The following is a 12,303-nucleotide window of genomic DNA, read 5'->3' on the forward strand; positions in this document are numbered from 1 at the left end:
CTACCCACTTCTGGAGGCTGGGTACTGTCCTGCAAAACTTGCTTCCTCAGCAGAAAGAGGTTCTCCAAGAAAGCAGTGCCCTAAATTCTACGGTTCACCATCTGAAAGAGGCAGCCAGGTAGAATTCATTTCTCTCAGGAATTTTTATTTTGCTGATTAATTGTTTTCCACACTAGGCTATTAAGTTGGTAAAATATTTATAACGATTATGATGAAAATTTCCAGGAAATGAATTCACACAGTCCTGCTACATTTAGTTTGTTTTTTTTTTTTTTCCCAGGACTTGGAAACACTGCTGTGGTTTTAGCTTGCCTCTCTAGTCTTGCTATTCTTTTCTGTCACACTCAGTAATTGGCCTAATAAAAGGCAGTAACAAGAATTTATTACACCTTGGGCGATACTTGAAAAAAACTTTATTTGCTGGAGCAGCACTTTTTATCTACTCGCCGCTGTATATTTTGACAGTCCTTCTAAATATTAAATCTGACTTTATTAAAAGTTAAATCTTGGTGGTTTTTTTGTGATTGCTGCTGGTTTTGCAGTTTCTTAAGCAGACTAGTACATATATAAACATATCTTTCTAATGAAGCTTTTCGAAAAATAATGTAAGCTGTGCCTCTATCTGCTTATTGCCAGAAAAGGTACAAATTAAAGACCAGCTTCTAGGATACCTTGCAACTTAGTTTTGGAGTAATGCATGTGATTAATTGAGAGAACGAAGATGAGAACTATTCAACTTTTCATACCTCTTCCAAGGTTGGGATTTGAAGAAAACTTCAAGCAAATGATGCCCTTAACATTTTAAGTTTGCAAAGTGACAACAGTAAAATTAAAGCCAGGTTAGATTGTTATGATGTAATTTCAACTTTTGAATCTGGGTTTCTTCTAGATACTGAATGGTAAGACCATAAACTACTTTTATTTGTTTGTTTTCTAAAAAGGCCTTAAGAAATAGCAACACGTCTTCCTGGAACTGTTTATGCAGGAATTTTTATTCTTTGAAATCTTCCAGTGTTAAAGCAACAAGAAAACATTTATAATGTCCTTTGGTGGAATCTTATTACACTTGTTATATATGTAAACTGATATTCTTTGATGCCAGCACGTTGCCCATACAGAGAAATCTCTGCACAATTAAATGAAAGGAAAAAGAAAAAGACTAAATAAAAAGTAATAGTTTTTTCTTACCTGATTAGAATTAAATACATTAATAAATTGTCTGGTAACACAAATAGGCAATAATACAAAAAATCTACATTGTACATTATTTCAAGAAAAATAACTTCATTTGAATACAAAAGGATAAATACACTTTTTGTCCTATAGCCACTCTTGTACAGTAGGTGAACACAGCATCTTACTGATGCAGTGCTGCTAAGGTATACAAGGATATGACTGGCTTGAGTTTTATTGAGGGGGCTGTTACACATGTGCATCACTAACATCAGACAAAGAAATCTTTCAACCAACAAGGGTTACAGAGCAACGTTCACTAAAGCACAGGTTGGAAAGGATTTGGGGGCTGAAGCAGGCCAATATGGCAGCTTTTACAGATTTCCTTATACCCACAATGCACTGACAGCAAAGAATGCCTTGGTTTGGTCAGTCCACGCGCCGGGAGGTACAGTAGCGCACCGGAGAGGAGAGGCGGATGCTGCTGGGATTCTGGTCCCACTGCGGGGCTGTGGAGCCGGGTCAGTCCTGCAGCCAGCACTGCTCGGGCTGACAGAACAGGCCGCTGCCAACGCGCCTCCAGTCACAGGCGAGCAGTCGGACTCGCAGCCCTGTCCGTGACTGAGTGTTATGGCTTAGTTCAGTTCGGCCTTCCTAGTTCATATGGGGTAATTTTTATTCTTTTTTCCCTTTGGGATTCCAGTGGTGCAGTCTGAGTGTGGTGCGGCCAGGCAGGGCCTCAGCAGCTGTAGAGCTCCCAGGCCATGAGCAGGGCAGGCCCCAAGGCCTCAGCAGCTGCAGAGCTCCCAGACCATGAGCAGGGCAGGAAGCAGCAGCAGGCCAGGCCCCAGGCTGCATGGCCTCAGCAGCCGCAGAGTGCCCAGGCCATGAGCAGGCCAGGCCCCAGGGCCCCATGCCCTCAGCAGCTGCAGAACTCCCAGGCCGTGAGCAGGGCAGGCCCCAGGGCCCCATGCCCTCAGCAGCTGCAGAACTCCCAGGCCGTGAGCAGGGCAGGCAGCAGCAGCAGGCCAGGCCCCAGGGCCGCCAGCCCCTGGCCCGAGCTGTGGCTGCAGCCGCCCGGGTCGCGCTCGCAGCGCAGCTTCTCGCACAGGATGCCCGTGTAGGCCGGCGGGCACTGGCAGCGCACGTTGTTGATGCACGTTCCCCCGTTCTGGCAGTGCAGCAGCTCGTTGTCACACACGTTTGCTGCAAGATAGCGGGGAAGGGGGGGACAGAGCAGAGAATAAATGTCAGTTCATCTACAGCAGAAATGCATTAAAACCACAATTGAAGCTCCACCTCCCTCCTCTTCCTGAGACATATGAAACGGGGCTGTGCTTTTTCAAATATAATTTTTTTTTTTCTCTCCCTTAAGGCCGTATTCTTGGAAAACCGTCTTATTCACTTAACACCACTGACTACGGTATTGATTAATTTTATATGAAAGACTATTGAATAATGAAATAATAAGAATATTAATACATGCCTCGTGCTAATGTCTGCATCTTTATAATTATTACTGAACTGAAATTGTAGGTGGTGTATGCTATTTGAAAGGGGGGATGTATCTAGAGCTTTTGGAAACTGTGAACACTGGTTAAAAATGCAATATGGCTTTGTGGAAGCAAAAAGATGTGCATGAGAGGACAAGGTTTTATAATCAAGAACTGGATGTATTAATGATCTGAAAAAAATTATGCAAAAAAGATAAGGCAAGCACAGGCAGGAAATTCAGCATGCTGTTGGATGGGGCTTATATGGTACAGACATCTGGAAATAAAAGATAATGTTATTTCCATTATAGATCAAATATTTCATCCTAATTAGATTTGCTACTTTGGTGTATGGCATCTTAAAGCTATCTTAGATATTGTAGCCTGATAATAACTTCAGAAATCAGATTTGACAAGGGAGTTAAGAGAAAATAATACAGGCAAAACTTTTAGACCTGCATAATATTATAGTATTTGAAAAGTTGACAGTTTTACTTTGTATTGCTTAATATCAATACAAATATTTCATGGGTGAAAATGCAGAGGTATGAGCAACATACTAATTAAATGTGTCAATCTGTGTTTTATTTCAGATGATATCACTGGTATGATATGTGCTCTGCCTTCCACAGAGAAGCAATTTTAGTAAAGGACTTGCACCTACGATCTAGGTAGAAGGTAACAGCAAAAATTTTAACTCAGAGAATTAGGGAAAAGATTATCTCGTAAAGAAGCAGACTCGAGGTCATATGATGTTTATGTATACCTTAGCCTGATAATACCCTAAATGATTCAGAATAGAGAAATTATTGTTAATTTCATCTCAAACATTACTGTTTATTGCTACAAAGAAGTACAGTTTTGCAAATATTAATTTACTTATTTTTAAAAGCAGTCCAAATATCATGAGAACTAAAAGTGAAATAGCCCAGGTTCTTAAGTGGTGTAGTTCTACATAAATCTGTACAATTTTGTGCACCACTAACCTCACTGGTAATCATATCTGTCCTAGTTTGTTTTCAGAAAAATAATTTTCTTACCCTAGAAGGTCTGCTTTCTGATGTTCTGCATCCAAGTGGGCCAAATAATGCAGTATGTTGAAAACTTGTAGATGCAATTAGGAGGGATCAGTAATTTTTTTTTTTTTTTTTTTAGTGATTCCTTTACCAATTATGTTTTTTTACTAAGAGCTATGGATTTAATATTGTTGCCCAGTTTCTGAATTGCAATGGAAAAAAATGAATATTAAGATACAACATGTTTTGTTGATGATTCTCTGTGTGAATTTTAATGTTCTACACATACATTAGAAAAAATATGTAAGAAACAGTAAGTCACCACCAAATAAATGTGATGAGATTAACAACCCAGAAAATACCATGGTAACAGGCAGAAAAAATTAACTGTATTTTAAAAGTCAATATTTGCATTATGTCTTTTATAACTGAGGCTATGTACCTTTGAAGTTGACTTTATTATTCAGAGTGTATGTATTTAGTCATCTCAATATGCAAAATCAAAGTAGTTTATCTGATGGTACAGCTACTGGATCTGCATGTTCTACTCATTGCTGGGATGCTTCCTACAGTTCAGGCAGTGAAAATTGTGAAATATCTGCCCCATCAGTACAGACCCTTGTTTGCCTTGACAAACTCTGTAGGTCAACAGTTCATTAAACACCACTTCTTGAACAGCAGAGATGTTTCACTTCACATTTTGCCTGGAATAATTTATCCAAATTTTCTCAAGTATTAAGTAGACTGTATTTTTAAAAAAACGCATTATAAAACACATATGTTTCCTATTTTAAAGTTTATTTTGCAGACTGTAGCCTGTTATTTGAAGAGGCCCTTAGCCCAGATCTGGTCTGCAGTTACAGCTGGCTGGAGAGGTGTTTTGTTCCACACTGGCTGTTCTGCCTGACACACTCATGCAGACAGCCCCTAAACCATGCCATCAAGAAAATTCTGGATACACTGTTATAGATGCTGATTTCTAAATCAGACCATTTCTTTCTCATTAGGAAGTTTTTGAAATGTGCTTAAAGAAGGGATGGATCAAAAGCTTCATCATTATTTTTATATGATTTTAAATGTTTGCCCACAGGAATGCAGGTAGGTTTTATTGTTCTCAGCAAAATACTGTATAGCTGAAAATTCTAGAATTGTTGATCTTGTATTGCCACAGCTTTCCTAACCATGTGCTTATATCTCTTTCTCTTGCACACAGACATGTGTGCACATATATGTATCGTATAGATGGCAATTGTGAGCTGGAAGTTCAATGAAAAAAAAATCATGGAAACATTTTTTGCCAATTTTGTTTTAATTTTATTCTGATCAAGTCTAATGCCATTTTCATCTTTCTGAATATATGGCCAGGATTACTTTCAAAACTTTAATATTGACTAATAATTATCTGAATGGCATCAGGTACCAAGTTCTGACCAAAGAATGAAACCTGGAGAAGTGACACGAGTAAATTCCAAAGTTATCACACTGAAGACTAATAAGACCTGCGTGGCTGAACTAGCTGTGGGATTGCTGGCAAATGTTCCTTAATTAGAAGCCAGGACATCAAACTGGTCATTTAAAAACCAAAACAGGCATCTCATTTGTTTTGGAGAGCTTTGCAGGCCTTTTTGGGGGATATTTCTGAGCACAGTCTCCAGATCTGTGCAGCTGCATGAAGTGAAATATTTAAAGCAAACTAAGGGAAATTGTTTTAAAGTTATTCTCATAATTCATCAATTTACAGTCTAACTACAGTCCAATTATAGGATCCTTAAAACCCTTCACAAAGGAGACAGAAAAGAAGGCACAACATACCTTGCCATATGTCACAAAATACTCTCCATCTTTAACTGCAGTGTTAGTAAATTTGGGAATGGAACAAAAAAGGAAGACAAGGGAGAAATACCCATCTTTGAGCTGGCTGAAGGGGTAGTCTTAGCCTTTCATAGATGTGCTAGTTTTTCATAGAATTTATATTGGGTATTAAATGAAATATTCTGAGTAACACAACTGTTTGACAAATGACTACTTTCCTCTTAAACATTCTAATCTGAATAATAGATGAAAATTCCTGAGTCTCTCCAAAACTTAACTTTAATATCCTTGTAGGTTCTTGGAAGAAAAGAGTTATACAGCTCTGGCTGATTTTAGTTCTGAAGCAGCAACAGAGATAGAAAAGCAGAAATGCAGGTATTGTTCTCTTCAGTCTGGAGGGGCACCTCAGGCACAGCTTTGTGCTCCTGGCTTAAAGACCTGGCTGCTGTGTCTGGGCAGCTGCAGAGCACGTGCCCAGGGATTTAGGCCTGCCTGCTGCCCAGACAGAAAACAAGATGCTACTGAACTTAAATACAGTTTCTTCTACACTCTTGTCTTTCCCAAAGGGCCATCCAAGAGGGGAGAAAATAAAATTTATACCTTTGTTTGTGCTACCTTAATTTTTGTATGTCTTGCCTACAGTAACATCTTATTCAGGTGGGACAGGCAATTGATACACTTTTTGAGCTGGGATAGATGGTGTTCTCTTTTTGCATCAAGATCTGGATTTATGATGAAATTTTGTTTGTGGGAACAACATAAAGATCATTAATGATATAGTCATAGAAAGAAAAAAAATTGTTAGAGGTCCTTGCTTCCTTTCTTGAATTCTGAAGACTTAAATTTCAAACAATGTTTTCTACATTTGCTTCTATCACTGTTTTTCTTCAGTGTGCACCTTTTGTGGCATCATTTGTTACAGCCTTCTCCCTCCCTCTCTCTCTTTTTAAAACCATCTCTTCACTTTCCTCCTTTTTGTCTCCCAGATCATGAGTATCACAGTCCCTGGACAAGTTGGTGGGTTGACAGCTCTGAATATATTACACAACATATTTGTCTTTTCTAAAGCACTGATGCAAGCTTTGCCCCGACTTCTGCTGCAGTGAATTTTCCACACTGTTAGTGGCTTTTGTGACTGGCATCATTGAATTTTTGACCTTGGATTCCATCCATTTTTCATCAATTTGAGAGCATGCGGGTCTCATGGCTGAAGAAATTATTCTTGGCTGTTTCTTTCCTCTAATGCATTTGTTTCCTTGGTACTTCTTATTTAGTAAAGAATATTATTTGAACTCATGAATGAGGAAGATTTCAGCACACATGCTAACAGAATATTCTGTCTGTGCATAAGTGAATAAAAACCCAGCATAGTGAAACCCATGTTTGCATTAATGATGTTTATAGGTAGCTCCAACATATGCAGTGGCTGTCTATATATAGACACTGAACAGCACAGTGAAATGCCATGAAAAAATTGGGAGGTTTCATCTTGCTGCATAAATAAGTTCAGTAAATCCAGTACAAGCACAAGCGATTTCTTGTCATATGCAGAATTAGTTCCTGTAAATACTATGAGTAGCCTGTAACTAACATGCATTATTCTCTAAAACTGTGATCATTTAATCAATAAATGGTAAAAACAATCTCAGAATATAAAAGAAATCACACTGAATGAAGCTTGTGTGTATGCCTAATAAGAATGTGGGTATCTACATGTACATATACAGCAAGAAAACCTCTGCAGTTGTGACAGTGTTAGCAATATTTCCCTCATAATTTGTCAACTAGGCAGAAATGGAATTGGGGAATGCAAAAGACTTAGTCTCATTTGAATGCAAAGGTGTGAAATTCTTTCCAGTTGTATCCAGTTGCATGTTCCAGTTGAACACAAGGGACCACGATCAAAATATTTTAAATTGCCAGAGTCAGCAATGAATATCTTCATCATTTGGGAAAAAAATCTTAAAAATACAATATATACTTGCTGTATGTTGAAGATCTCTACGTGGAACTCCACTGACTCATAAGATCTCACCCACATAGCATAGATGTCAGGTAAGAGGATAAAAGGGCATGGGGAAAACAGAAGGAGTCAGGCTTCTCCTGAAAGGTTACAGCTACTGCTGCTACAGTTCGTGTTGCACAGCACATGACAAAACGTCAAGTTTTTATAGGTTAAGTATCTTACTCATTTGAATAACCAGTGAGTAATAACTGAGTTGAAGGCTTTGTCACTGAGATTTCTTCCCGTCTTTCAATTAGAAGTACTTATTTTACCTATTCTATTTTTTAGAATTTAATTTATCATTTACATTATTGCCAAATGGCTTTAAAATGTTTTGCTACCATGAATATGTGTCAGATTTATTCAGTGCTTTGAATCCACAAACATGCCTGATATGAAAACCAGCTACTGCTCTTATAAATGAGATATTCATAATAATTTCTTTGTTTGGAAGTGACACTAACTCAACATTTGCTGTAGTAGTAAAACTATCTTAGGATACTGTCAAATCAAGACAAGGCAGATGCTTTGATACCATGAAAATAAAACAGGTTTGCACTTATCTACCAAAGCACATTCTTAAGACAAAATAAATCACTGCAGACAAGTACAAGCCTAAAGCGTATCCTACTGTGTCAAAATTATGGTCACAAAATGACAAACATTAATACAAAGATCTCTGGTGCAAAGTTGAAACAATGTTGTGATTAATTATATTGCCAGCAATACAGGGAAATAAACATTGACCAAGTGAGAATAATTTCTAAAGGCAGACATCTCCATCTTAACTTGTCTTGGAAATGCCTGTTAAAAGCACAATTGAAATGACATTCAATTTTTTATCAAACCAGTTTAATTAAGTTATCAGAGAGTAAATGAATAGGGGAGTAAAGGAGATACTGTGTTCACTGAAAATTTGCAGTGGAATTTTTAGGTTGTTTGCCTACATATGATTTCTGTTCTTTGTCCACAACCTGCAGTTCAAAGCCAAGCCAGTTCTAATCAAATTGCAGGCAAAGTCTTCAGAGTTCCTACAAGAAAATGTAGCTATTACTCAGAGTTCTGCCCAGCACACAGCCAGAGAATGGATGGTGATTCCTCCCTCCTGCAAATAGGCAGCAATTTATCCTAGCATCCACATGGGTAAGCTTAGTTGATTATGTCTCACCACTGAAAGTGCAAAATCCTATACAGAATATGTGGGGGGTTTTAACCACGGTATGAAGATAGTAGAGGCAGAAAGTTACTTTTTTTCATAGGTTGTGTCTGTGCATTCTCATTTTTCATCTTTATTCTTAATCTAAAATCCTTGGGTTTAATTAATAAAAATAATGAGAAGAAATAAATCTAACCTGTCAAAAGGACACAAGGGAGAACTGAGTTTTGGAATTGATACTCTTACATGATAACCATAGTAGCTTTGGTAGAAACTACATGTGATTATGTATTAAAATGGATGAAAACAAATCCAGCTTTATTTATCTAAGAATTATAGTTGAACTAATACCTTTCAATCTTCCTTAGTTTCAGGAAATGAATGATTTAACCTTTCAGTTTTCTGAATTTGATGGTTCCAATTTTATACTTCTACAAAAGAGGATGATTCCCAAAGTGGGGGGAAGCAAAATTTCCCTATTCTTTTTATTGCTTTGCTTATGAAGGAGCACCACTGAATTGGTATGACCCTGATCATACTTTAGGGTAATCTCAGGAGAGGGACAAACTACATATCAGCTTTAATTGCTCAAAAGAGACTACATGCCCCTATCATTCATATTCCACTTACAAAGCTATAAGCTGCAGTGCCATTATTTCTCTCTGCCTGGAGAAAAATGAACATTCTTACATGATCTGTCTTCTCTTTCCTTAACTAGGAAAAGAAGCAGTTATAACTACAGAGTTTTTTTTCTACTGCTAACAGCAAGGTCAGGGTTTAGATGTAACCACTATCAATAAAAACTGGTTAAGCACAAAAAGTGCTCAGATGTAAAAGATGAAGTCATCAAAAGGCCTTATGAATGATGGGGGGATGGAATTTGGTTCCCTAAATATGAGCAGCTACTGCCGTTAGCTGTGCCAGAAGGCATTTCAGACACGTACATGGAGCTGACCAGAGTGTCCAGGGGAGCTTTAACTGGGAGCACTGCTGGGAGGCTGCCAGGGGCTCCTGGCCCCCAGGCACAGCTTCCCTGTTCCAGCTGAGCAGTCCAGGCTGTGCCTGACTCCATGGCTGCCACTGGAGCTGCCCTGCTCCCCTAGCCTGGAACTGTGTGCTGGGAAACTCCCTGTCCTGCTGTCCTCACCCCTCCTGTCCTGCTGTCCTCACCCCTTCTGTCCTGCTCCTGGCTCCATGACACTTTGGGGCACACCCAGGTGCCACTGCTCCTGAGACATCTATGGACAGTTCAGTCCTAGCCAAAGGGCTGGCAGGGAGACCTTGCCTGCACAGCAGCATTTTCTGCTTCATCTGAGACAACAGGATTTCCCTGGAAGTTTCCAAGAACTGTGAAACATACCTGCAACAAGCATTGCTTTTATAGAGCACAAAACCACAGCAGAAAGTCTGGAAAGCAAACCAAAGCAGGATCATGCAAAGGTCAGCAATTCAAATACATGATTATGAATTATATAAAAGGCTGTATTTTCCTGCATCCTTGGCTGCTAAGATGTTTGACTTGGAATAATGTTATGGACACAAAAAGAATGCAAAGAATTTGTCTTTTTTTACTGAGAAAATAATTTTTCTTTTGGCTATTCTTCCTAGTGAACACTACACTGAGGACTTTCAAAATCCATGAAAGAGTCCCAAACACTTGTTAATTTATTTGGGAGCAAAACCAGATAAGGTAATCACAACTGAAAATAATTCCCAATGATTTAAGGGATTAGAATTATTCAAAGAAGTATTTGTAAGGGAAGGGGTAAAAGAGAGTGAAGAATGTGTTGCTGATGGCTTCTATTAATAATCACTGCTACTCTAAAACTATTTGTGATCTAAAATAATTCAAAAGTTGCCAACTTTCTTCTCATTCCTTCGGCTGAAAGCCAATTGTATGGGAGCTTTTGAACAGCTGGTAAACAACCTACTGGAAATGTATGTTATGATCAACTTCTAAACTACATAAAACAGCATTTGTAATGGAAACACCAACAATCTTTAATTGCACTGTAGCAAATATCAAAGGTATTAAAGTGGGATGGGTATGTAACTAAATGGAAGTGTGACTTATCAGCTCTTTTACAGCAACCACAAGGAAAGGTAAAGCCAAATTTGTATTTGCATGTCATTATGTATTCCTTCTGTGTGCATTTGTCAAAAGAAAGGTTTAAAGATATCAGGACAATGTTCTCCTACAGGAGATCAAAACACCAGTGTGCAAAGTTAATGGTGTAGAATCTCTCTGGAGATGAACATTCAGAATTTATGTGAACATTAGTTACAATGCAAAGGGAAAGGTAAAGCATTTGTGTAATTCTTACAACATGTATGACGTGAGGGATGGGGTTTTTTGTTCAAGTAACAATGCTGGGAATCAGGAGATCTTTCTGAATCTACATTGATTTATTGTTTTGAGTGTGGATGAAATGCTGCAGAGTGCTTTTGCTGATCCAGCTTTAGAATGGGGATAAAAACACTTCCCTAGAGGTGTCAAAGCAATTCAGAGTAAAACTTCTTATTGCTTGTGAACAATGGGGAAGTTGATGCCAAAGAAAGTCCAATGAATTGCCTGTGCAGACAAAAGTAGGGAATGATGCACGTCCTGTGAATTCCTGCTCTATTTACCACATTGCACTGATGATTAGATAAATGAAATAGCAGAGTTGATTATTGTTTCCAGGAGAGTTTGCTGACAGTAAGCTTTAAAAAGGTTTCTAAACTATAAAGTTTAAAAAAGGACTATGCAATCTTGTCCAATTGTCATAGGTGATTGCATAAGAAGATTACATCCTCTGACAATCTCAAATACCAATGTCGTGTATTGTATCTCCTTCTAATCTCACCTATCAGAACTTCAGCTGCTTCATATTCATGCATAAGGAACACAGTAAAGATTTGCAAATTTTTTATCCACTCTGCTTCATCTGATCTATAAAAATATTACCTGTTATTGTCTATTTTTATATTACAGTAAAATTAAAAAATGAATTCAACAGGCAGATTCTTATATCGTAATTCTTGTCTGAGATATACAGTTGATAACATGGTCTCTTGTGAGAGGGATTTTAATTGGTGCAGTGCTTTACTTTTCCACTCTTTTTATCAGAATACCAATAAGATGATTCAAACAGCTGACATGTAGCACTCTGCAAAAATAAGAACTAATAAATTAATGTATCAAATAATTAAAGCTATTAGCTGCTTCATGCTAGTTTTCATCAACAATATTTATTGCTACATGCAGACTTGCTTTGGGTTATCATTGTTCATTTATCTTCATGACAGAGCAACCATTAGATGGGAAACCCCAGATAACAGATGCTTTTTTCCAACACAATCCTCTACAGACACACCAGTTTTTCTGCAGTGTTTTACCTAGGTGTAACCAATGTCATAGTCTTAGCCAGTGTTTTTTTACCTGCAAGAATTTAAAAAATTGACTTATCATACAATTCAACAAAAATGTCTGAAAGACATTCATTATTACACACCAACCAATAGACCTGAAGCATGCATAGAGGCAACCTACAGATTTTTTACAATATGGATATGCAGGGTACCACTAGTAAGTTGTTGCAATAATAATAGAATTATATTAATCTTATTTAATCAACTTTAAAGTTTTGCTACAATGTAGAAAAATAT

At 37.9% G+C, this 12,303-nt stretch overlaps 1 protein-coding gene across 4 annotated transcripts in view; it reads right to left on the reverse strand.

The window, feature by feature from the left end:
• Positions 1-974: 974 nt before the first annotated feature.
• NTNG1 (netrin G1) overlaps positions 975-12,303 on the reverse strand; it is a 141,628-nt gene continuing 130,299 nt past the window's right edge. For all 4 annotated transcript variants that reach the window (XM_056497463.1, XM_056497460.1, XM_056497461.1 and 1 more), the window contains one exon: positions 975-2,379. In XM_056497463.1, coding sequence (XP_056353438.1) covers positions 2,150-2,379 — 230 coding nt within the window. In that variant the 3' untranslated portion in view covers positions 975-2,149. The remainder of the gene's footprint in view (positions 2,380-12,303) is intronic.

The sequence above is a fragment of the Oenanthe melanoleuca genome, chromosome 8 (genome assembly GCF_029582105.1).
Source record: "Oenanthe melanoleuca isolate GR-GAL-2019-014 chromosome 8, OMel1.0, whole genome shotgun sequence".
Classification (NCBI taxonomy): Eukaryota; Metazoa; Chordata; class Aves; order Passeriformes; family Muscicapidae; genus Oenanthe; species Oenanthe melanoleuca.